At 40.7% G+C, this 26,625-nt stretch overlaps 1 protein-coding gene across 2 annotated transcripts in view; it reads right to left on the bottom strand.

The window, feature by feature from the left end:
- Nucleotides 1-25,950, bottom strand: part of STK3 (serine/threonine kinase 3) — a 144,466-nt gene extending 118,516 nt beyond the window's left edge. Inside the window, exons 1-5 of one of the 2 annotated variants that reach the window (XM_072852131.1) lie at nucleotides 25,351-25,552; nucleotides 18,796-18,863; nucleotides 18,396-18,476; nucleotides 17,816-17,944; nucleotides 13,790-13,904 (exon numbers count right to left, since the gene is read on the bottom strand). In XM_072852131.1, coding sequence (XP_072708232.1) covers nucleotides 13,790-13,904; nucleotides 17,816-17,944; nucleotides 18,396-18,476; nucleotides 18,796-18,863; nucleotides 25,351-25,407 — 450 coding nt within the window. In that variant the 5' untranslated portion in view covers nucleotides 25,408-25,552. Of the gene's footprint in view, nucleotides 1-13,789; nucleotides 13,905-17,815; nucleotides 17,945-18,395; nucleotides 18,477-18,795; nucleotides 18,864-25,350; nucleotides 25,553-25,742 lie in introns of those variants that run through there. The other variant, XM_072852132.1, reaches the window with a different exon arrangement.
- Between the last annotated feature and the right edge of the window lie 675 nt (nucleotides 25,951-26,625).

Below are 26,625 nucleotides of genomic sequence, written 5' to 3'. Positions count from 1 at the left end.
CCCTGGCAGCCAAGAGGGCAAACTGCATCCTGGGGTGCATCAAACACACTATAACCAGCTGGTCAAAAGAGGTGATGATCCCACTGTTTTCAGCATTGGTGAGGCCTCACCTTGAGCCCTGTGTGCAGTTCTGGGCACCACAATTTAAGAAGGATGCAAAGGGCCTTGAATGCATCCCAAGGAGGGCAACAAGTCTGGTGAAAGGACTGGAAGGAATGTCCTATGTGGAACAGCTAAGGAGTTTGGGCTTGTCTAGTTTAGAGAAAAGGAGGCTGAGGGGTGACCTCATTGCTCTCTACAGCTTCCTGAGGAGGGGAAGCAGAGAGAGAGAGGTGCTGATCTCTTCTCCCTGGTATCCAGGGACAGGACATGTGGGAATGGTTCCAAGCTGCGCCAGGGGAGGTTCAGACTGGACATTAGGAAGCATTTCTTTACTGAGAGGGTGGTCAAAGACTGGAACAGGCTTCCTAGAGAGATGGTCGATGCCCCAAGCCTGTCAGTGTTTAAGAGGCATTTGGACAATGCCCTTAACAACATGCTTTAACTTTTGGTCAGCCCTGAACTGGTCAGGCAGTTGGACTAGGTGATTGTTGTAGGTCCCTTCCAACTGAAATGTTCTATCCTGTTCTATTCCATTTTTTCCCCTGCAATGAGCATAGCTGTTAACCCCATTTGGATTTTTACAATGCATTCCATCATTCTAAACTTGTATTAAAAGGACATATTCCTCAAGACAGATTACCTAAATGCATCAACGGCTTATGGCTTCATACATACAAGATATGAAAAAAACCTGTTTTGTTGGGAAATATATAATACCACCTTTTTTTTAAAAAAAAAAACACAACAAAACACAATGTATAGTTCTTCTTTACATCATACAGAGACTAGTTGGCATGTAAACTAATGTAAGCCTGATGCAATTTGGGGGAATAGATGAGGCGGATACACTTTTTGAGCCTACCAATTGTTGGAAGCAACAAGGGACCAAAGTATACAAAAACAGATCCAAAGCTCCTCCAATTATTCATTTATTCACAAAGTCTTACAAAACCACAAATAACTCTTAAAATCCACATCAAAATACTTCCTAATTATGTCTCCTACTTTCTTTACCCTAAATCACAGGCTCTACTCATAAGGATGGTTAAAAGTCATTACATAGGTAGTGTAGTGCCTGTGTCCCTGCAAGTGACTTTCAATTTACAAAGGAAACAATTTAGTACAGAATCAGCCCATAGTACACCTTGTCATAGCACACAACTTGCCATCTACTTAATATCCACTACTCTCTAGTTTTAACAGTAGTTTGATGTTGACATACAAGTAATGCCATTGATAACTACCACACAGTACAATTAAAAGAAACAAAACTATTTAATATTTTAATACTAGGAATATGTTACAGTCAATGTTGCTATCCTGGTCTGGATGTATGGTTCTTATACTGTACTATTCCTGATCAAGCCATATGGGTATCATGTTTTCTGTTAAAACAGTTGATTTATTTTATTCTGAGCTTTTAAACATACAGCACCATTCTTCCATCAGGATACCATCAGCTCTATACCTTGCACCTTAGTATAATTTCACAGTCATTATGTTTCTATTTCGTTTCTGATTTCCAGTTGTGTCAAGATGCTCATTTAAAATCCTGTGGAATATTTATTTGCTTTGTATCTTTGGCTAGTTCTAATTCTGTATGCTATGTCCCTTTGATGGGTTGGTGCTACTCTCTAAATATGAGTCAGCCATGAAGCAGATTCATATCCTTCATCATCAAAACCACATGCAAGTTATATATTAAAATGAATGTGAATGATAAACGTGAACAACTCTACAGCCTACATAAAAACATTAACCATGAAGCCAATCTTTAAAAGTGGAAATTCGGGGCAAAGCAGATCACAGCAAGTTCAGGTGTTCCACATCTATTAGGAGACCAGCCAATCCACATATTTACATCCAACTGGCTATGGATGCCACACACAAGAGAGATTTAAGGGTGCATTTATACAGTTTATCACACACTACCTAATCCATGCAGCTGTTGGGACAACTCATCTACAGGTTCTCTGCTCACAATCAATCATTCTCCTTCCTGAGGGCCCCTCTGAAGGAGTCTGGGTCAGCTGAATTGCTTTAACTGCCTAAGTCCATTCCCAGCTGCTCTTTTTACACTAAGTAATACATGCATATTAAGCCTGATGCTTCCAGGAAGTATCAGATCACTGCATCTAAACAGTCTGATTAGGTCAAGTACACTGGGTAAGTCCACTCTCATGGCAAATAAAGGCACCATGCTATAATCATTCTTCCACCAGAAGCTATGAAGCTCAATCACCAATCTTATCATAATCACATACCTCTCCTAGTATTCAGTTATGTGAAGACAAGGCTGGACTAACAAAGAGGCTGAGATGCAGGAGAAATGAGCAAATGAGCAGAGGAGAAGAGATGACAGTTACTCCGATACCCTTCCCACTTGTAATATTTGAAGTATAACTTATGAATTAAGGCAGAAAGCTTCAGACAGAAACAGAGTTGTTACAGTTGCAGCTCTGGCCTGAAGCCAATGTTAGAGTTTGGTTCCCACTGTCTGCTACAAACTTCAAAGAGACTATGCTCTCCTGAAGCCACTTTCCTTGAGCTTCACTTTCAGAGCAATTACCTTTCAGATATCTTTTTAAGCAGATCTGAATGCTCTGTGCTCTTCAAACAAAATCACAGCCTATGTCTTGAGTGAGGTACCAAATTATGACATCTAAATTACTTATGATGACAAGGTTTGGTCTAAGACTTTCAGTAATTGTCTCAAACTAATGGAGATAATCCCTTCTTCCTCCTATATTATAATTAAGGGGACACCTCAATATTACGGTAATGGACAGAATAAGAACTCACTAACATAGGAGAATTACCAGGTTTACTCAAGTATAACAACTTAGGCATAGGATCTAATGAAGGAAGTGAGGCAGCAAATGTCATTCTTCTTACTGAGCCCAAGTTATGCCACACGTAAAATCATATGGAAAATATGCTGCAATAAACATAACAATGACCATTCACTGCACAGGTGATGATCAGTGTTGGTATTTTTTCAGGTTTGTGGTTTTGACTACATAATTCCAATAACATAACTTTTGTAATGTTTCTTGAATCTAGTATGCAACAGAGCCCATCTTCTCTTCTCCTTAAATTAGCATTTTTACACTGTATATTTCAAGATAGTGCTAACAAATCAGAGTCTTCCACCTGTAGTTTGAAAGTTAATATAGCATGGCAGCAACATAAAATTATCTAAAACATATCTAGTGGTTCATATGAAAAACTACTTCAAGAAATCTCAGGCATCTCCCATGGTCACATGCTCAACATTAGCTAGCACTAATAAGTACACATAGGGAGATCAAGAACTGATTAGAACATGGAAGTCAGACTCATTAGCCCTTATTCTTCACTACCAAGTTCCAGCTTGCTATAAGACATCTGTGAAGTACTAAACTGGCTAACCAGATGTTGAGCACAGCCTTGGAAGTAATGCAGAACAGTGCAGAGCCTCTTCAGCAATGTACTAAATACAGATAACATGGGAAAACAGATTTTAACTATGATTCAGTAATACAACGTGCATTTGTCATGTCTACACACAGCTGTAATCAGCACCAGTTTAGTTAGTTTGGTTCTTCAAAGTCCTTTTCTAACAAAGCGCTATGAATAAGGTCAAGAATCTCAATGGCAGTCCCAACCACAGGTCATTTAAAAAAAAATACAACCACATGCCTTTCAAACAGGAAGCACTTATTTGAGTTGCCACTGTTTAAAAACAACTTTACCATTATATAAAACATATTTGCAAATAGATCATTTCGCTCACAAACTACGCACCTGTTCATACCATCCACATTGGCCCTGACAGCATCACCAAGGGAGACCTTGAATAATCTGTATTAAGTGAACAAGGTCAGTGTGGTGGTCTTGATCCTGCCAGACAAGGGGAAAGCTTCAAGCAAAAGTAGAGGCATCTGCAGATCACCACCTTCCAGCAGGCCTGCTAACAGCAGCAAAGCATTTGTGTTTATGAACACAGGATCCTCAGAGGGATGAGGACTACTGGGGAGAAACAGGATCTACCCGACAAAGGAGGTCAAGAGCGTCTTTGCTTGATAACCTAGTGAGAAGAGCTTTAAACTAGGTTCACCAGGGAACAGAAACCAAAGCCTTCAGGTAAGTGGAGGAACAGAGAATGGGGAAGCACACAACAGACAGGGTTCCAGGGGAGGTTTTCTCACTCCCTTTGAGAGAAAGTAGGGCAGGCAGGTACATCTGAAACCCTGTGCACAAAAGTATACAGCCTGTGATGCAAACAAGAAGAACTGCCAGCCTGTGCACAGCTGCAGAGCTATTATGTCACCAGCATTAGAGACACAACGGATAGCTCATACAACTAGCATGCTGTGAGACATGGATGCAGGCTCCTCACGAGCAACAACCAGGAAGGATGAGCAGGGTTGAGCTCTACACAAACATGCAGCTCTGCTATGGAACACTTAAACTTGTTGAGAGTTTATAGGTCAAAATCAGAAGGGTAGCCCAAAAGATGGATGCCATCATGGCATCTGCTACAAACCACCCAATCAAAAAGGTGAAGTAGTGCTTCAGAGGCTTCCTCAGCACTGAAAGAAGCCTCTGATCACAGGCCACTGATGAGGGGAGGGGGGAGGGGGTGGTCAACCACCTCAGTACCTGTTGGGAGGGCAACATGGCAGGGTACAAAAAAATCTAGGAGTGAGCAGTACTAATTTTTACTGCAGGTGCTGTACAGGCCCACTACAGGAAGTATTCCACTAGAACAGCTATGAGTAGAGTAAAAACTCGCCAGGGATGGCAGAGGCAGCCTTGGCAGCAACTATGAGATGCTGGAGGTTAAGTTATGGAGGCAAGTGACAAAAGCAAGTAGCAGAACCAGGTTTCCAGATAGCAAACCTCAGCTTGTTAAAGGAGCTAGTAGGTGGGATCCCAGGGCATGCTGCCCTAAAGGGCAATGGAACCTTGAAGAGCTGGTTAAGCATCAAGGGCAACTTCCTCAAAGTATGAAAACAGTCCTTCCTGACATGCAAGATAACAAGCAAGCACGGCAGGAGGCCATCTTGAATGAATTAGGAACTCCTGACTGAGCTAAAGTGCTAAAACTGAGGCATGTAAGAGACAGAAGCAGGAACAGATTACTAAAGGCAAATAAAGCAGCATTGCCTGGGTACTAAGGAGCAGAATTAGGAAGGCCAAGACTAGGGTGGGTTTGAAACTGGACAGCAATACAGAGATTAGCAAGAAGAGCTTGTATTGGTCTATATGCAGGAAAAAAAAAGAAAAAACCCCACACAATAAAAATGTTGGCCTGCTGCTAAATGGGGTGGTCAATCTATTGCCAAATGATGTAGAAATCTCCTAAGCATCTTCTTTGCATCAGTCTTTAGTAGGGTTTCTCTGGCTCTCAGTCATCTCTGCCTAGTAGCAAAAGTGGAATGAGTTAAGAATTGCTCTAGTAAATTCGACAAATACAAGTCCGTGGGAGCAGATGCAATGCATCCAAAGGTGCCAAGGAACTGGCTCATGCCAACTCAAGGCTACTTATCAGCTTTAAAAAGTTACAGCAATCAGGGGATGTCCCTTATGACACCATCTTCAAAAAGGGCAAGAAGAGTGATTCAAGGAATTACAGGCTGGCTGGCTTATCCTCAGTCCCTAGGATATTATGGAGCAAATCCTCACAGAAGCTAATTTCTAGACACACAAAGGGTAAAAAGGTGACTGGAAACAGCCAGCACAAGTTTACCAGAAGGAAAACATGCCAAATTAACCTGGCTGCTTTCCTATGAGGATGAAGAGAGAGCTGAGGATGTCATTTAGTTTGACTTTACAAAGGCTGTTGACAGTCTCCAATAGTATCTTTTTAGCCAATCTGGGAAATCATGGAGAAGATGTGGAACAACAACTGGCTGGACTGCTGGGCTCAATGGTGGTTCAAAATCTAACCAACAGCCAGCGATATTCCTCAGAGGTTGATACTAGGGTAAATACTCCAACATCTTCATCAACAACCTGGACAGTGAGCTAGAACACACCCCCATCATGTTTGTGGATTGCATGAAACAGGGGGGAAAGCTATCAATACACTAAAAGGCAGGGCCACCACTGCAAGCTGGAGGAATCAGGTTGACAACAAACTTGAAGTTCAACAAAGGCAAAGTCCCACACCTAGGACAGAAGAACCCCATGTCATGAACAGGATCAATGGGGCAGGTAGCATTGCTGCACGAAAGGTTCTGGGGTGGCTCCAGAAGACAAGCTGAACATGAGTCAGCAATATACCCTCACAACAGGGAAGGCTCACCATATATTGGTCTTCATTAGGAAAGCACAGTCAGAAAGTCAGGTCAAGTAAATATTCCCCTTTAACTAGCATTTGTAAAGCCAAGTCTAGAACACTGTGCCCAGTTTCAGGCTACTATAAAAGAAGTGCTGACAAACTGGAGAGTCCAACAGTGGGGACTAGAGCACATGATGTAACAAGTTAACAGAGCAAGGTTTGTCTTGTCTGAACAAGAGTGGGTATTTCAATGCAATTTTCAACAATCTAAATGGGGGATTAAAAAAAAAATCCTCATAGAGGCAGACACTTCTCAGAGTGGCAGAAAAAAAGGAGAATGGTCAGTCAGAAGTTGTCACAAAGGAAGTTCAGCCAGATACAAGAAGAAAGAAGTTCTCTGGGCTACAGAGAGAGACTGTTGAATCTGCCCCTTTTCAGATTTTCAAAACTCAGCTGAACAAGGTCTTGATCAACCTAACTGAACTTCAAAGTGCGCCTTCCTTGGAACGGGAGATTCAACTAGATGACTTCCAGAGGTCCCTTCCAAATTAAAGTGATCACTTATTTCAATTCAGTGGCACACTGTTCACCTCCTTCCTCACCACCTCTAAAATAAACATCCAATTTCAGCAGCGTAACTTTTCTTTTACCTGCAGTTTTCCTACCTTTCCTCTGCTTCCTCACCACAATAATACACAGCAATAAATCCATCCCAACTTTAAACACAGATTCTTTTATTGTAAAATAATTTTTTTTTAGAGAATAGAACTTACAGAATAAGTTCTGACCTTAAAGAAACTTGGTTTAATTCCTTAGATTGAGACAAATTTTATTGCCCTGATTAGAATTTTATATGTAGAGAGATTGACTCAAACTGGAGAGACATTAACAATTCAGCTGATATTTTTGGCTCTCCAAGGCAAACAATGATGGGGTTCTTTGAGGGGAAACAGCATTGCGGGGAGGCAATAAGGTTAAACTTCCACCCTTTACTATAACAGGAATAAGACTTTGTGTTTTGCGATGCAAGGTGTATGTGGGGTAGCAATAGAGGACTGCCCTGATTAAACATTCATTTAAACAGCTACCTCTGATTGGAACACATTAATATAAATTTCTTTATATTCTGTGTTTACCTGGTCATTTTATTGTTTCAGCAACTTAAAACTGGCATTACTGAAAATTATATAGAAGAGGGGAAAAAAAGCTGTTGCTTACATTATGTAATTCTAACAATCTTTTCTTTGAAAATTCTTTAGCAGCTCCAATTGAAAAACAAGTAATTGACTTTGAACCATGAATGCAACTTCTGCCATTCTCCTAAAGTCTCCCCAAATCTGCCTTCTGAAACTTGGGGGAGGGTGGGGAGGGAAATCTGTTGAATATGCAACTAGACAGTCTGTACAGATCAGAAAAAACATGAAAATTCTATCCCCCCCTCAACATATTATAGCCTCTCTCAGCTTTTAGTAGTGACCCGACTACAGAAAGAGATTGGTAGCAAATATGAACATTGTGAAACCCAGCAAATACAGCCATTAGAACTGAAGTAGTACTTTGTAACCTTTCTTCCAAGAAGCACATTTTAAAAGCAGAAAGTCAGTGAATTATAGGATGCTAAGCATTTTAACATTACGTGGCTATCAACAGTTTTAAGACTGCCCACAAAATGATCTCCAACATTTTATGCACGTACTTTGGGTAATCTAGGTGGGAAACTACAGAAATCATCCAGGAAGCTAGTTCTCCTTAGAACTGACCTGTGGATGTTCATAGCAATATCTGACTAGTTAATAACAGTATTTAATGGAAATATGAAGGCCAGATAAAGTTTGGGGAAAGATAATTCTGTCTTCAGAGCAACTCTTTTAGTATTTTGCAAATAAACACCAGACTTCAGATTACATACTATTTGAATAGCATATACAGTGATTCCTCACTGAGTGAGCGTGATCCACTAACACTGAGTCCTGTAGAAAAAGGGGGAAGAGAGGACAATTAGTGTTTCATACTGCACATGTACCAGAGGATGCTGCATGGCCAGTCTTAGTTCTGAAACTTCACAACTTCTGAATGCTTTTTTTGGCAGCCTTATTTGCATGTAATATATACATAGTTATTTTGGAAACAGATGAATAACAGTATAGCTCTAACTTGCTCTTCTTTCATGACAATTAACCAACATGTAACATGCATCTTATTTCTAGCACACAAATAAAAAAATACTTTTTTTCCTGAGATGAAAACTAATTTTCTCCTATGAGCTAATTTCCAAGCTGATGGATACAGTTTTACTGCAAGGTTGCAAGAAAGGTCTATCATTTTGAGATTCAGACACCACAGTTCATTTTTGAAGGAACCTACAATGCTGTTCTAAAGAACTAAGGAAAAATAATTCCTAAAAATTGAGATAATGCCACCCAACGTTTATGTAACAGTAAATTGTTCATTGCCATAATAAGGATCTTAACTCTGTACCACATTGCAGAAGTTAGTATAGACTACCTTAGATTGTAAGGCTAGACACGGAATAAGGCAACCAGGACATTTGGGATCAACTTCTTTCCTCCTCTTCCTCAGTCTGGCTGTATAGAAAAGTAGGTGAAGAGTCTTGGCCTAAAGATCAGTCTCTGAACTGTGACACAGCTGACTAGCCCATTGATTCAATTCATCTCCCAGAAGGCTTACCAACAGAACATGGTCAGCAGCATATCCAGGATGGACTTGTCCATTACCATAACTTCTGGCCACTGAGATCAGTTAAACAAGTTAGCCAGCACAGAAGGAATTTCAGTCTCTGTGTATGGACTGGTTGGCTAATTAATCCATGTGGGCTCAACTGAGGAAGTTATACTGTGATTGATGCTACTTAAACAGAAAACATAAGAGTTACTAGGCCTTAGATAACCAATTTACAGCTGCAAATCGCATGTACTTTAGTGCAGTAAAGGCCTGCAAATTAGAACCATTTTAACTGTGAAATTACTGAGAAATATGACTGCTTAAAACTGCAAAATAACATTCTTATGGGCACAGTGCCCCTAGCCCAGAGAGATAAAGGTCTGCCCATGGTAGCATATAGAGAAAGCAAACCCAGGAGGACATTTAAACACAGCACCTGAAGATACAGATACACTATTCATTTGAATTACTGGAGCTTAAACACATGAAAACAGTAATTAGCTAAGAAAACATGGCAGAAGATAATAAATAAGAACACATGAGGCAATGTATATGTAACCAATAAATAAACTGGTATGTAAAGGAAGTCACAGTTTAGATAAAAGATGCAGGACCTCTGGACCCAACAGCACACCACCTGTATGGTAGTACATTGCTACACTTGCCACTTACAATACTGTCCCAAATAAGAAGGTTTTGTCTCAAACCCACTGCATAGCCACCATGTGGTATGCTACAGCCGACTGAATTTGGTCCCCGAAAGAGACAGGATTAGAATGACTCAGTTAATCATGACCAGTGGATGAGTAAGTGCACCCTAAATTAGCAGTAGAGAGGCAGGGTTGCTGGTGTGTCAATACTCCGCCGATATGTTAATAGCAGCCAGCAGGACTTAAAGTATTGCTTCACATCATAATTATCTCATTCTATTGCAAGCTGCCACTGAAAAAGTCAGTCTCACTCCTTCTTTTCCTTCCCTTTCCCCACTGCTCATTCCTAATGTCCCTCTTACATCAGATCAAGCCACTGTGCTGCCATAATAAGTCCCAAGTTCGCTCACAAGGGGGTGGGGAGGATAGACCAGAGAGGAAAACATTGCCCCATCAGATCATCAAGCTTATCCAAGATCACCCTGCAGCCACACAATCACTGCATCTGAGGCATGGAAAACACGTCAGACAGGTTGGAGGGTAACAGTGGAACTGCCCTTTTTGGCAGCAACCCACGGTTTGACTATATAAAATACACGTACCTCCCAAATCAGTTTCTGAGAAAAGCAGACAAAACTAAATATACAGCCTTGTTGCCTTGGACTGATGAACTCCACACCTCAGATGAGCTAACAGGCATCTCCAGTGCTGCTGATCCGCCTGGCACACTAGAAAACTCTGGGGCAGAATTCCAGAGGTCGATTTAACTTCAAAGTAGGGCTGGGGCCTCTTGGACAAGAACCTGCTCCTGTCAAGCTGAAAACCTCTCTATATGAGCAGGCTCTCAACAGTCACTAGAAATTTCCTTAACTTTGAATTCTGCTTCCCTCATTTTTGGTCCATTAGAGCAAAGCCAAGCACTGTTCACTTTCTAGACAAAAAACAAAACTTTTGAAGAAATAGGGGAAACACAGATATAGAAAAAGAAGATTGGTAAATTCTTAGTTTTAAAGATAAGCAACAAGGGGAAATGCATAGCAGCGTTTCCTCCCCAAATATGAGGGGACATCTACCTTTTCCTATGACTTATTTTGATATGATGATCCTAATGACTATTACATTAAAGTTAGGGTTCTTACTTCAACTCTCTCTTCCTCAGTTTCTTTTCCTTACATATGGAGAAGCAGGAAAAACTTTTCCTTGGCCCAGCCACAGTATTCATTTGACAACTTAGGAAAATTACAGAACACATAACCCTGTGTGTCTGGGCCTATTCAATAAACATTCTGACAAAATAAGAATCAATTCCCTCCTCGCTTCCAAGTGAAGACATTTCTTTTTTTCTTGGGAAAAGTACAGTGAAACCACAAAAATTAAGGTCACCAACAGAATGCTGAAGTACTTTAAGCAGCCTCATTCCAATAACACAGTCACAAGCTTTCCATCACATGGCAGTCTGGGCGATCAGGTCACTGTTCCACAAAGAGCAAGAGAATCCAAACAAGTCCAAAGCCTCTGCCTAAATCTTCCAAAACTTGCAACATGTAGGCATGCCAAGTTAGAAATGGAGGAGTTTACTGTGCTTTTTTTGTTATATGCACCAGAACAACCCTTATCCTAAGCCCGAACAAAAGTTCTATCTAGCCTGGTAGGCTGTCTTCATCAGTGGCCTACAGTAGGTACCTTGGGAAGAATGTAAGCACATGTCAAGTAACCAGTGATAGTTGTCTGCTTCACCTTCCCAGAGATCTGGAGCAGACAGATTTCCTGCTCCAGTCATTAAATATGTGTTCAGCCACAGTCGTTTTTTCCTGGCCTTATTCAATTGTCTTTTTAAAACAAACTCTTAGCATCTAGAAGATCTTCTGTAACTATACAGTGGACCTCATCATCATGCGCAGAGAAAAAAAGCTTTGGATCTACTAACACAAGTGATCCCTTGTTTTGTAATAAAACAGTGCATAACCATATCTTACTCACTTTCTTTGTGCTACTCGTGGTTTTTGAAACCTTCCACCATGTTTCTCCCTCCAGGTACCTCTTCTCACCACAGAAGTATCCTAATCCATTTAGTATCTCCTTCTAGAGAAGTATTCGTTACTTCTGATCATCCTTGTCACCTTTCTCTAACTTCCATAGTTCTGTTACATCCTTACTATTGTAATCTTTAGCAACCCCTTTACTTGTTCAATTATTTCTAAACATTAAGCCAAAGTGCTCATGAACCTGTATATAAAGACTTTGCCTCCCCCCACCAAGCCAAATGTATCTCTTCACATTTACTTATGCTTATTTTCTCAGTCAGACACCCAGTACCACAAAGCCTTTCAAGTCTTTCCCTGTTTTTACTACTAGGAATACAGTCTCTCTCATCAGTATTTCTACCCTCTTTCCTGAAGAGGATAGCACAGACCCATGTAGGATTCCCAAAATGACCATTTACTCACACCCTCTTTTTTTATCTTTAAACCAGTTGCCCATCTAGAACAGAACTCCACTACATTTACTCCTTGAAGAGCATCTGGTGTGGAAGTCTGTCCATAAACCTTTCAGTATCAAGCACATCCAGACCAATGTTACACCAACCAGCATTGTTTGTGTGCCCAGCAACTCCTTTATAGGACTCTACTAGCCACATGCTGCACGACTTGCCTTTACAAAAGGTATGTTAACTTTACTCTCATTACATGTATCCATGTATTTAGTGATTATTCTATTTCTTAGAAGATAATTTATGCTATTTAATCATATCAACTTTAACCACAAACAGCAGTAGAAGAGTCTGATCGTTGGTATGCTTTTGCTCCAAGACTCAAACATCTTTCCCTCAAATCTCTAATACCTCTACTATGTCAATATCCTAAAACAGATATGAGAAACTAGATTGCCTGATTTATTTAATATAAATACACACATATGCATGCTTTTTTTAAATAAAAAAATTCTAGCATTTTCTATCAATGAACACACAAGTTTACTCATTTTTCTAAATCTTGTTTTAAATGGGACTTTTTTTTTTTTTAATTCTGGACTAGCTTGCACCATTTCATATCGGAGCTACTGACTCTTCTCCTAACCCCTGGATAACATACAACTGTAAGGAGACCAGTTCTAAAGGTTGCAGGAACTCCAGCAATCTCCCATTGTTTTTGGCTTTTCCCCAGTCACCAGTTCAACATTACAGCAGCCCTGATGCAAGCCACCTTTCCCAAAGAGGCTCCCTCTAGTCTGGGCATCACCCCAACTTCCTAATAAGTCTAGTTCCATTTTCCCTTACATCTTATTTTCTAAGCCTAAAGATTGTTTTTCTCTCTTCCTCTTTCCCTCTTTGCTCCCAGGTATAGTACAAGGAACACTTCAGGGAGTGTTTACAAAATGCAGAGAGCTAGCAAATAGAGGGTCATCCCACAGTACTTGTTGGTAACATGAATACCTTCTGTTACAACCCACTACTGAAAACAATGGACTCAAAGGAACTAAAGATTATTTGACATCTACAACAAAACATTTTTCAGAGAAACTGTTTCTTAAGTAGAACTAACAAAGCCTGCTTCCTACAGGTTTGCATCCTCCTCTACACTACTGCCCGTTAAGACTCTTCCATACAACGCTCCATTTTGGTTCCCTCTCACGTTCCTTAATTGGCATCCCTTCCCCTTCTCATTCCTTGAGTAATGCCAATTACTTCTCATGCCCCCTAATTACTGAGTGGGAGCAAGACAATTCTATGCTTGTTTTCAAACCACGCGTGTACTAAATGGCCTGCTGACAGACTGTGAGGTAGAAGGGGTAGGGAGAAGAAGCCACACACAGTTTTGCCTTGTACAAAGCAGTAATTTTCAAGAGACTTACAGGATCTTCATATTTCAAAATGCGTTTGCTTCTGCTGATAATCACTCCACAGAGGAATGGACAAACAGATAGTCAGAGCAACTGCACAAGCTTGTTTCCTGAGGAAACAAGGCACAGATACACCCCTTGGCATCAGCCAAGATCTTGTCTTGTAACTCTGACTTTTATTCTGGCTTCTAGTCTTAATTCACAGTTTAATTTTAATAAGTGTTATACATTTTTTTAAAAAACTCACCGTTTTATTACGAAGTCTAATTATGTCCGAAACAGAGCCAGCTCCACAATATTCCATAACAATCCATAGATCTGTGTTCTTAAAATAGCTGCCATAGTACTTGACAACATAGGGACTAGATGGAAAAAAAGTTAGATAAACAGATGAATTCTTAGTAGGGAAAAAAAAAATCATAATCACAAGTGTTGTTAAAAATTAGTTTGACACATGCTAACACAGCTAAAGAGCAAGTGTAATCAAATACATTTTAAAAATGTAATTAGCTTAACCAATCCCTCATTAGAATGAAGTCAGACTGCCTAATAAAATTATAAAGGCACTACTATATATATCACAAGCTTCTAGTGATCTTCAAATACAGACATAGTTTTCCCAAACATTAGTCTTCTGATATAAAGCTTTGTTCTTCCCTCCTCTAAGGCCTCTCTTAGTTTTTAACTCTCCTCAAAGTTATTGGATGTTTCCCTTCTTGAAAAGATTGCTTTGTTTTCTTCTCTCCTGAGCAAAAAAACATGGATACTCACCCATGTTTTCCTGGTTTTGCAAGCATGAACTTACTTCAAGTACAGATCTAGACTTCCATATGAAACAGAATCTAGTGTTGGTTTGAACAAGACTTCTGGATTTGCAAATGCATTTTCATATTGAAGTGTCTCATATGAAGAGATAGTACTGTCATAAACAGAACATACTGCTTTGCTATTCATCAGTTTGTCACTTGACATAATGCTTTCTCAGATGCACTTGCAAAAGAAAGGCAGAAACAGATGTAGTAAACATAACAAAGATCTTCCTTCAGAAAAGTGATTAGATGGTGTATTTATGGAAATAAAAGGTTGGAGGGTTTTTTTGCAGGAACTTAAGCAAATGAGGTTACAGTTAGATTGCCATCCATCTCCCACAAAGTCAGGAAGTAAGATACTGAGAACTCAGTGGCTTCTGGTCAGAACACCTGCATTGTGGGGTGGAATCAAATAGTACTGTGTTTTGGAGCAAGGAACTGTATTTTAGGAACAGCATGTTTGGCAACAACATTTTTCGTTAGAAAACTGATGTAAGAAAAAGAGAGGACCTATGGTTGCCTCCTGCAACATGATGCTATCTTTTATAAAAGATAGGTCAAAACTATCAAACTACTTCATTACAGAGTGACTGTTAGTACTATAGGAATTTGCCTTTACAGAAGGCAAGGTGGGTCAATTCCCTCCTAACTAGTCAAAATGTCTACCAAACAAGTACAACATACTGATCTTGCCCCTTATAAATTCCTGAAGTGAGGAAGGTTACTATTACTTCTGAAGAAAACCCACTGATTTTCATGATCATCGCTTGCCAGATTTACACTATGCTAGTATTCCCAGCAAAAATTGTGTGTATATTACGAATCAGGACAAGACAATCTTTTCAAAACATCATGTGCTGTGCAATCTCAAAACACTGTTCACATTTGCTTAAAGCCTTGTCCCAGTTAACTACATGTAGTTATTGGCCAGCAAATAACTGGTCTGGAAAGTGATGTGGAAAAGGCTGACCTTTTCCACATCAACTGCTTATCTTAGAATCTACATTTTTCCCCTTAAAAGAGCTTCAGCACATACAGTATAGCTAGTTCTAGAAACAGGCATGGAGAAGAAAGAAAGGGTAAGATTCAGTCATCTTTTATTTGAGATGCTGCAGCAGCTCCGTGCTTTTCTGTAATATCTGTGGAATCATCACATGTGAAAATAAAGTACTAAAAAGTACATCATTGCTCCCATCATGTACTGTACAGTACTGTATTTGCACAAAGGCACATGACACATATACAAGCACATGGTGCAGAGCTGCAGCCCAACCCTTCTTTTCGACCAGGGAATGGCTGCATCTTGTCCAGTGAAGGAAGAGTTTGTGTTCTAAAATTCTGAACTCTTACTCTTAAAGAAAAGTTATACAATAGTACATGTCCAGTAGATACTAAATGCCCCATGTTGTTCAAAGAAAAGCAGGAAACAAAGAACAAGGGCAGAGAAAGGTGACCAGGACAGGGGACACAGCAATAAGACAGTGAGTAGGACCACCTAGGACAAGAACGAAAACGTCACAAGAAGCATAGTACAGAAAGGAAGGTGAAAAATTTAGAAGATTCTCAAGTATCACCTTTTCTTTGCCGGTATATTTCACAGACATTTCTTTTAAGCATCTATTTCAATCCTCATCTAGTACTAGCAGACACACTACAACCTACACCACTGCTTCCAGTCAGCTCACATGGCTCAAGCCTGTGCAGCGACTAAGGGCTGCTATCCTATCACTGACCCCACAGAAGAACTCTTTCTGAAGATTCATGAGGTGCTATTTTCCAACTTATTCAATGTCTTCCTTTATATAAGGCAAAAGAAGCAGGGGAGATAAAAAGAATTGAGCACAGCAACAAGAAGAATCGAAGTAAATATACTTTAACTCCTCTTCCAGTGCACAGGAACATTTGAGGACCTACTCTGGGGATCAGTCTAGTTCCACAGTTAAGCAGACAAACTGCTTCCTTTTTAATCTGTACCTGTTACAAAACTCCAGTTCACCAGACAGACAAAAATAGTCTCACAGGAACACAAAGGATTAAGAGGAGCCCCAAACAAACCTCAAGGGTCCCAAATCCTTTTAGTATCACCTGAAATAACCTTATCACACATCTTCATGGAATGTGGGAAAAAAATATAAATCCTTCCTTTTCCTCCCATTCCCCTGCCTACACATTTAACAAGCTTCTAGCATTCTGAGCAGTCAATGTCAGAAGGGAATGGATTACGAGGTCCAGTGTGTTCACAGGTCACAAATACTCAGATCAGGGCTTGCAGGCAGAGGTTTTAAACAAGTTTGCAGAACAGTTGCATTCTCTTGTGCTAGACACAGTGTACTCTGAGGTCTCTAGCCCTATATTTAAGGATAAATATTTGAACCTTCTCTCCTCCTTCATGACCCCATAAACAAGATGCTATGGAGCAGTACAGTCAAGGTCCATGTAACACCCAAGCAAAACATTCAGCACAAATCTGAATGAATTCAGACTGCATTAAAAAGATTATCTTTAAATCTGGGATGAGTACTGCCCATTGCCAAACAGCAGCAAATTTTTCATTTAAAGACAGAACTTCAACACTGACACACTACAAAAGCACAAACACAATTGAGAAATAACAGACCACTTGCTATAATACAATTCACCAAGTTAATGACTAAAGCAATCGATATTTTAAAGAAAGTTTGTCCTAACTAGAGTGCAAAGCTTTCCTGTTTGCACTTCTAGTCACAAACAATAGACTCTTGTACCACTGATCAGACTTGAATACTCACCCTAGCAAATCTGACTTAGAAGTTACAGCCAAAACCTTAAAAGATTATCCCCAAAAATATTTACAAATAAAAAACTGATAACTCCATAGAAGAGAGGAAATGCAAAGTAATTTCTGCATCCTTGTAGACACTTGATGTTAAGCCTTCCATTCCTACAATACTAGCACTCATAAGATACCTTATACTTGTTCACAAATGATGTAACAGTCCTTATTCAGAACCGTTAGAAGATGGTTCACTTTTTAAGAGGTATGTTCCTGCATGAGAGAGGCAACCGATAGAATATTATTTTGGAAGTTAACTGCTAGCTATTAATCTTGTGCTAGAAACATCTTTAATCGATCTTCTGAAACAGGTAATTCGGAATTCACAAGGCCTAAGACATTTACAGGAAATATTAACCTTTGGGCTTGTCAGTGCAAGTAAAGTGAAGCAAGCATGGAGAATTCTAAGCAGAGGCAGCTACTTATTCTTTCAACAGCTTCTGTTCTGTACGCTATTTGTACTTCCTTCAGTCCAAGCTAAGGATAGGAAGAGGTCCACAAAGTGGTTCCTTTAAGTAAATTGTCCAACACAGTCTGCTTTACTTTTCCACATGAAAAAAAGTTTGCAGCTGCATATATTTCAGCTATGTTCACAAGTACAAATACAGTTTCACATAGACTCTTAGAAAGGGAGCAGAATTGTCACACCTACCTGTCACATTGTTGCATTATAGAGATTTCTTTAATTATTTCTTGAAGATCTGACTCCACGGGGACCTGTTTAATTGCTACAACTTGTCCAGACTCTTTGTGTATTGCTTTAAACACACTACCATAAGACCTAAAAATAAGAGAAGGAAATCTTTTTTTAAACAAGATAAACTGCTTCACATTTCCATTATGCCAAAACTTTAAAAAGTCACAGAAGCCATATGTTCATGCAGTAGTTTGAGGGGTTTTTTTTCAGGCTGCAAAAAATTCGGTTCTATCAGGACCTCAGGAAAGACATGCATCTGAAGAATGAATCTTTGTCAAGATGTCATGTATCTAACTCCAGTACAGGCGCAACCACCTTTGCTGCCTTAATAAACAATGGACATCAAAAATGCATAAATATATTTGGGGAAGCATGGAAGTCTACTGATGCATGCATTTGCTTTATTAGTAAAACTGGTCTAGAGAAGCATTCCTTACGACATTTACAGTCACTCTCCCTGTAACTTAATATTCCACCACATGCTTTATATACTGTTTCCCTCTGATCCCATCCCCTCATAAATAGCTGCACTCACCCTTCACCAAGTTTCTCCAGAACATCAAAGACTTCTTCAGGCTGCTTAGTTAAACTATCTTCACTTAGCTTTTTCAGTTTGCTAAAAGAAAGAGAAAAGTTATTTGTTTGTTTGGGGGGAAAAGAGACACAGAACTCCAGCAAATTTTCATACAAGTGAACAGACATGAAAAAAAGATTATAAAGAAAAACATATTCCAAAGAAAATAAAATGCCTAATTAAAGTGTAGTAATAAAATTTTAATCAACCATCATATAAGATGGAGAAAGTTAAGACAATTTTTGTCATTATCACTTGCCCGCTAATGTTTGCTCAATTCAAAGCGGCATGGGACCAATTTACTGTCCAAACCACTTCCTTTGCTAAAGTAGAAACAGCCAAGGAATACAGTAAGGCTCACCTTTTGTCAAAAAGCAGCCAGCATGCAAACACGTGCTCATTACTGCCTAGAGTACGCCACGTTGTTATCTAAGAAAGTATAAACCAATTGTTCATCCACATGAAGTACCCACTTTCTAAACTATACCACTCATAAACCAGTGAATTACATCAAGTTAAAAGCAGAACCCAGAGTCAAGATGACTCTGGGAGCACATCATAGCATTTCACCTTCACAGGTGGTAGCAGAACACTGAACTTCCAAGAGCTGAGTAAGAGTCATTGGGGCAGTCCCTTTTGCATCTTTGTGAACATACATAGGGACAGGTGCAACAAAATCTCTAATTACACACCACCACCATATGTTGCCCTCCAGTTCTCTCTCACACAGTATCACCCTGTGATTTCTCCCAGCACCTTCAACCCACTCTTACCACTATCCTTCGTCCTTTACAAGCAGTCCTAGCCTTTCCCCGGTCTCCAGCATTCCCATCTATCCAGCCCCCCAGACTCCTGGCAGATCTCAGAACACAACTTGGCTGCAAGCTTGCGATAGAGCCGATGCTGAACATAGCACAGGAGAATATAACTACACACACATTGCGGTGAGGCCGGGTGGCTGCAACATGTAAATCCTTCGCCCTGAAAGTTATAGGGAATTTTGCTGCAAGACTGAAATAACAAGTTAACTCTATATGATAGCCAAGGGTACTATTAAAGTAGAAGATGAGCTGAAGAATAGCTGGTGCTGTAGTGTTAGATGTAGACAATGTATTCCATATGCAGGAGGAGGAAAAAAGGAAAAAAAGAAACTTTGAAGCACAGCAGATCATTGAGAACTTATGGAAAATATGTTATCCTGTGACACTTCCCTGGAAATAAATACAAAATAGGGGAAGGGAGGAGGGCACAACAGAAAAGATTGTCAAATCTAGCATTGGAAGAAGAGTGTTCAAAAGAAACTCCTTCATATTAAGAGATGCAATTCTGTGATATACAGAATGAATAAAAAATACAGTTAAATGACTGATGAAGGAATTCCTGAGCCAGAAGACACTTGTTACTGCCAACTATCTAAGTAAAGACAAAAAGTTAAAGTAATTGTACAAGCACACAGGTCATATGGATTGGTGTTAAACAAGGAAAGCAAGGGAGGGGGGAGGGTGTACACATTTATATATCAAAAAACTATTTCACAGATGTAGCAATTATATGAATAGAAAAAGCATCCGCAATCAGTACGGAAAGGTGCATGAACTGCTGTAAAGACCATGCAGTTTGGTACAGCAAACAGGCAGGAAGCTGGAAAACATGTGTGTTTAAGGGAGAATAAAAATCTCCACAGCAAAGGAAAGGCACAACTCATGAACATAAGGAAAAACAGCAGAAAACTCAAATGAGAGCAGATAAATAAAGTCTGCAAAAGTGGCCTACAAATCAAATACAGGAACACAACTCTGCTTGCTTTTTCACCATCTCTCTGCTTGTTAGGGACTAAAAAGCAGAAAGATGGAACTTAAATGTTGCAGGGAAGCACACATTTCATTACTGAACAAGTGTAAGTTGAGACAAATAAAAAGAAGAGGGAAAAAAGATTTTGCAGGTAGGTATTAAAGAAACAAATCCTTCCTTTTCCTTCTTTTGTTTCAAATTCTTTTTTCCCCTCTGATCAGGTTACCTGGCAGCCTTAAAGGCAGCGTTCATAGAATAAGTTACTGCAATCATCCTCTGCTTGCCACCAACAAAAAGCATGCGCAGTACGCTTACAATACTAGCAGAGCCTCAAAAAATAAAAAGCATGACCACTACTGAGTCTCACGAGTGATCAAAGAGCTGCATAACAGAAGACATACTCAACAGAACAATGGAGGGACTGAACCCTTTAGTAACTGCCAAGAAAAGAGAAAATGCACAGTAACCTCAATCAAAGATGTCTAAGAAGAGAACACATCCCCCTGCTCATCAAAAGAGCAATGCCTGCTAAAATGAGAAGGGGGGGAAAAAAAATCCATACCAAAAGAGTTCCATCAGCACCATCAACACCAAGGCACTGGTGCTTGAGAAGAGCTAGAGAAACAATCACAAACAGCCATGAACTGATCAAAACCAATGTCACTGTCAAATAACAGATTATCTGGAATACTTAAGAGGCAACCTGGAGACCAAAGAAATAAGCATTCTGTAGTTTTAAAACTATTTTCACATTATCCAACTTTGACAAACATGTTAGGAGACCAAGTAATACTTAACACTAAGGCAGCTAAATACTAAACCTATTTAGAGGAAAAGATACGTCAACCTCAGGAATTTCATCACCAAATACACTGTTCATAGTACTTTACGCACCTTCACAAATATATTGTAAGAGTACAGATGCTAGGTCCAGTGTTCAAGTGACAGTATTAACACCACAGCTCTTTAAACCATAGAAAGATACTAATGACTCAGACTGTTTAATTATTTCTATTTATAGAAGTTTAATAGAATTCCCAGGTCTTTAACTACAGAATAGCATGTGATATACCCTGAAAGGGTTGCAATAAAGAAAGCATTTATGAAAACTTCATGAGAAGCAAGGATAAGGAAGACAACTGTTGTAACTGCTTGTAAAGCACTAAGTAGAATACAAGAAGAAAAGACTAGAAATATTATCTTATTATACTGGTTAAAAACAAGCAACTAAAACTTGGGACAGAGAAACACATCTAAGACTTCAGAATCAGCTTCTTAATCAGGAGTTGTTTGTGTGTGTGTGTGTCCCCTACTATCCACACTTTGAAAATGTGCAAGATAAGACATAGAGCCAAACATTTCAGAAGGATCACTGCTTTTGTAAAAGCATTAAAGTGTTCTACATGGGAAGCGAATACTATAAGCACCCAGCAAAATACCTATCTGCTAAGGCATGACTAGAAATACTGGGGCAGGGGGGGTACAACTGAAGAAACAAAGGGCTCAAGAACAATCAGAGAGCAAGAAGGTGTCTCATTCCTCTCTCTCCCTCATGGGTCTTCTACTTTCATAGCACAAGCGTTTAAAACAGAACAAATAAACCAGTAAGCTCAGGCACTGTTTTATTCTGGCCACAGGATACAAGTGTATATATATATGTGAGAAAGTCTAAAGGAGATGTAGAAGACAAGTATAAAACCTGGGGAGAAAGTCATTCTGCTTTTTTCTGCTCTAGGAAATCACCAGGTAGTGACTATAGGCTATTTCAGTAGTTTTCCAGGAGAGCTGTTCCTGAAAGCAGGAGAACTAACTAAACTACAACTCCGGGACAACAAGAGCTGTCAAAAGGATTTTCTTGTTCCAAGCAAGTTTGACTTTCTGTATAACACGTAGTCTCTTAAACAAGAAAAATACATCCTAGCAAAGAATTTTACTTTTATAAATCCAGTTGGTGTGAGAAAACGTGCATACTTAGCATAACCAGAATCTTACACGTCATTGAGTACGTCAGCAAAACTCCACATAAGCAAATGCAGAAAAATGTAGAAACAGCAAGAGGCACCCAAGACTACCAATCCTACATAAAGATCATAAAAATCTAAATTGAGACCTGAAAGAGCAAGAGATATGTTTTTTTCCTCCCAACATGAAAAAACGAAGTATGACTTTAGTGTCCTATGGTCATTACATGCAGACTTTACAAAATAAATTGGTGATGTGCTACAGAGGTAGGCATGAAAAAAACCCTGAAAGCTAACAAAGAAAAATAAAGCAGGACTAAAGAATAGAACTCCATCAGTTACTGTCCTCAGTTATGGAAAACTGGACAGCTGCTCCATGAAACATGAATATATGCAGTTTATTTTGCAGAAGAACTAGCACACTGAAACATTTAAAACAAATGGCTGGGATCAATTATACTGATATATTAAAAGAGAAGCTAGTAAGAGAAATCACTGCAGTCATCAGAAATAGAGGTAGCATGTGAAACTCTTGAGACATTTATACTGCTTTACACCGTTCACACAAGTAGAAGCAAGTTTAAGACAGTTTACATTGTTGTATTGTGTACTTATATTTAGTTTTCTACCAATAAAACCCAAGCAAACTTACACTTTCGTCCCATCATTTTCAGGAGGAACTTGACAATTGTCATCCATATGACCTTACATGCCCATTGACACAAAAATTAAAACCAGCATATTTTTCACAGACAGTTCATATTTTAAGAACAATTTTTTCCCTTCCCACAAAACTTAAATTTCAGTGAAAATTAAACTGCCTGTTTAAAGAAAGGACTCAAAAACATTAATTAACAAGCTCCATGCTTGTTAAGAGGCCTTTTATTTGGCAGCAGCGTGCAGGAGATGGGCAAAATTAAAAACTATGTATTTGACAGAAATGCATCTCTAGCTACTTTCCTTTTCACTTGTATGCAATCTATCTCCTCATACCCAAGTATGCCAATATATACAGAAAAATGCGATGATAATAACAGGGGAAAATTACAAGTCTCAGAGGCAAATTTTGTAACTGACTATTTCAAGAGTGAATGTCCTTTTTAGTGAGGGAAAGAAATATAAAGCACATCTGAAATACAGTTAGAAATTCAGATGCAAGAAAACACTGTGTCAACTACTGTACAAATTGTTCAGTATAAACTCAACACCTACTCTAATTTTTTTTAAAAAGTAAAAAAAATTATTCTGAAAAGGACTCCTCCTTAGAAGTCTTTTGTTACTGTTGCAGTGCATTGGTCAAACAAGAACAGCTAGTGATTTTGACAGCACCCCCATTTAAAAGCCACAGTGGCCTAGCCTGTCACTTGGGCATCATCACTGCTACTTTCTGAAGGGCTGTTTTAAAGATTTACACAATACACAACTGTGTTGTGTGTTCCTTTAGAGGGAAAGGAGGAATAAAAGTTATTCCCGTACCTGTGAGAGAAAACTGGGATTCTAGGACATCTGTGCAGCTTTGAAGCATTCATATGAAATTCTTGCAACCTTTAGATTAATGTCTTGCACTACAGATATCGTGGCAATAGACCTCATGGCAATAGATCAACTGCTCCTGTGGACAGCAGGCACCAAAGTAAAGAAGTCTAGTGCTTACATCTATTTCGCCAAGTAAACATGGCGCATCCATCCCAAGCCGCTACTGCATCCAAGGCAGGCATCAAAAAAATTCAGCCCACAAAAAATAATCTATACTCCTTCTAGACTTGCAGAAAAAGGGGGTGGCCTAGCAGAATAGTTGGGAATGCCAAACAATCAGAAAACTGTACAAGACAACGGATAAAGGGGATCTATATGCACATTTATGAAAAACTTAGTTCAAATCTTATGAAAACCTGAGTTAACATCTTATTAAAAATTGAGTTCAAATCTTCCCTCCCACTAAAGAAACAAATCCATTAAGTTCTCATCACATTCAAATTTCCAGAAATAAGCTTCAAAAAACATGGGAAGTATAAAAACACGCCAGGGAGTTTAGAAGTTCTCTCATTAGCTTTCTAATTCTTCCTGACTGAATCTAAGGATTTAAACAGCTCCTCACTTTCAATTAGGCCAGACACACACCTTCAGCTTGGTAATAAAGTTAGAGCAAATCCCAGATCTTAAAAAAAAAAAAAAGCCTCTTGTAGATTATGCTAACTTCAAGTTTTATTTTCAATCCTTTGATATCACCAGATCCCAAGCTTTGCACTGGTGGTGGCAACATTGATTACTCCCCAGACATTCCCATTTCTTCTCCTAAACCCTTGCTGGTGCCTGCCCTACTTCCTTTGAGACATACAGCACTGTCAGCCTGAAACTACAGTGTAGGCCTGTCCCTCCTCCCCCCATTGCCTACTAAAAAACACTCTACATAACAACTAGGAATCAATTCTTGGTCAAAGTTTTCAAGTAGTAGATACTGTTACTTGTTGTATTATTGGAGGGGAAAACAGTAGAAGACTGCATTCTTCTCAAGTCCTGTCATCCTGCAGGATGCTGTTTTAAAGGATTTTAAAGGTTTTAAATGTAGAATGTAAGTGTTTTAAAGTAGAATGTAAAAATTTATTTATTATCTTCTACCACCAGTTTATATTGTGTAGTCCCTAGATTTTTCATTAAATTAACAGGAAGCAAGAGTAAAATACCTGGAGCTCTAAGACAGTAAATATATATGTAAACTGTGTAACTACATTCTGTATACCACACAACTACATTCTATGTAGTATATAACTACATCCGTGAAAGGACTGTTCCAGCTGAAACATACCATTAAATTTAATACGATTAAAGCAAAATTATTTTGTGCACTAAGATGACAGTGTCGCATTTAAAGCAAAAGCTCATGGTTTCACATCATTACACATACACACAAAAAGAAGTCAAATGATAAATGCTCAAAAAAACCCCACTCACGTAGTAATTAATATGACCAGATAGCATATATATTTCAGAAAATACATATACTGTGAGAATACTCCTGATTTTTGCCTCTTCCCACTCCCTGATTTGCAATTGCAACTATGCAACGCCCACCCCCACAAGCATCGCTCCATCAGCAGGACACAAGGGCACTTTCTAACGTGGAAAGATAAGAACAACTACTTATGTCGGTTTCTTCCACAGACCTGAACTATCAAGTGCACAGACCCCCAGACTCTTCTCGGCGATGAAGTTTCCCTCATTTCACATCAAAATGTTCCTCTTGTAACTCAACCTAAGGATTTGCCTCCATCTGGACGTTTATCCAGGACGGTTACTTTGGGGAGCCCCCCTATAGAAGACCTTCATCAACGCAACACAACGGCTCCGGCCGCCAGGCAGGTCTCAGTCCCCGTGGTTGCCCCGCCGCCGCCCTCACAGCGCCCAGGACCGGAGCCTCCCGAAGCCGGCGGGGGGCCGGGCGGACCCGCCCGCCCGCCCGCTCCCTCCCGGCCCCCCGCCGGCCCAAGGCCTCACCCCGGCCGTGCCGGCGCGCTCGCTTCCGGGAGGGGAAGGGGCCGCCAGGGAGGGTCGTTACCTCTTGGGCGCTGCCTGCTCCATGCCGCTGCTGGCCCCCCGGCCCCGCCGTCCGGAGGGGGGCTCCCGGCCGAGCCCCTGGGCACCACCGGGCCGGTAGCCGCTAAACTCCTCACAACTTTCGTGCGAGCTCGCTGGCCCTTTAAACGGGGCTCGCGCCCTCCCTCGGCCGCCGCCGCTCCCGGCCGCTCTCAGGCAACGCCACTACCGCTACCTACCCGGCTGCCGGCGGACGCCCGCCCCTTGGCGCCTCTCAGTGGTTACAACCCGAGCCATCGCAAGTGCTGATTGGGCGGCGTGGAAGTCGCTCAGAGCGGCAGGAGGGACGAGGCCCCACCCCACCACGGGAAGAGCGGGCGGCGTCGCGCCGGCGGGAGGGGAAGAACATGGAGGCGGCGGTGCCGCCGGCGCCGAGGGCCGCACTCCCGGCATGCTCCGCGCAGCTGTGGCCCGCGGGGCACGCCGGGAGCTGTAGTCCTCCCGACGAACCTGCCGTTCCCGTTCCTGCAGGAGCGGCGCCCGGAGGGGCCTGGCCGGGCGAGGCAAACCGGGCGGTGGCGAAACAGAGACTCGGGGCCCTGAGGCGCCGCCGGGGTGAAGGACAGCCGTCCCTCCCCCACAGGCTGACCTCATCCCCCGACTCTTGGAGCTGGGCCTTCGGGCAAGGGCAGGCCTGGGGCAGAGCCGCGGCCTGAGGCGGAGGCTGAGGGCGGCTCCTCCCCCGCGGCCGCCCGCGGGCCCCGTCGCCTCGGGGCAACGCTGCCGGGCGGCCTGCGCCTTTCATCCGCCTGTCTGCACCAGCCAAGGGACAGCCGCGTTTGGTGCTGAGCTGCATCCAGCCCCTCCTTGAAAAGTTAAATCTTCACGGACAACTGGCTCCAGAG

The sequence above is a fragment of the Ciconia boyciana genome, chromosome 2 (genome assembly GCF_034638445.1).
Source record: "Ciconia boyciana chromosome 2, ASM3463844v1, whole genome shotgun sequence".
Taxonomy (NCBI): domain Eukaryota; kingdom Metazoa; phylum Chordata; class Aves; order Ciconiiformes; family Ciconiidae; genus Ciconia; species Ciconia boyciana.
Note: the sequence above shows the minus strand (reverse complement) of the source record. Positions and strands in the feature narration are given on the sequence as shown.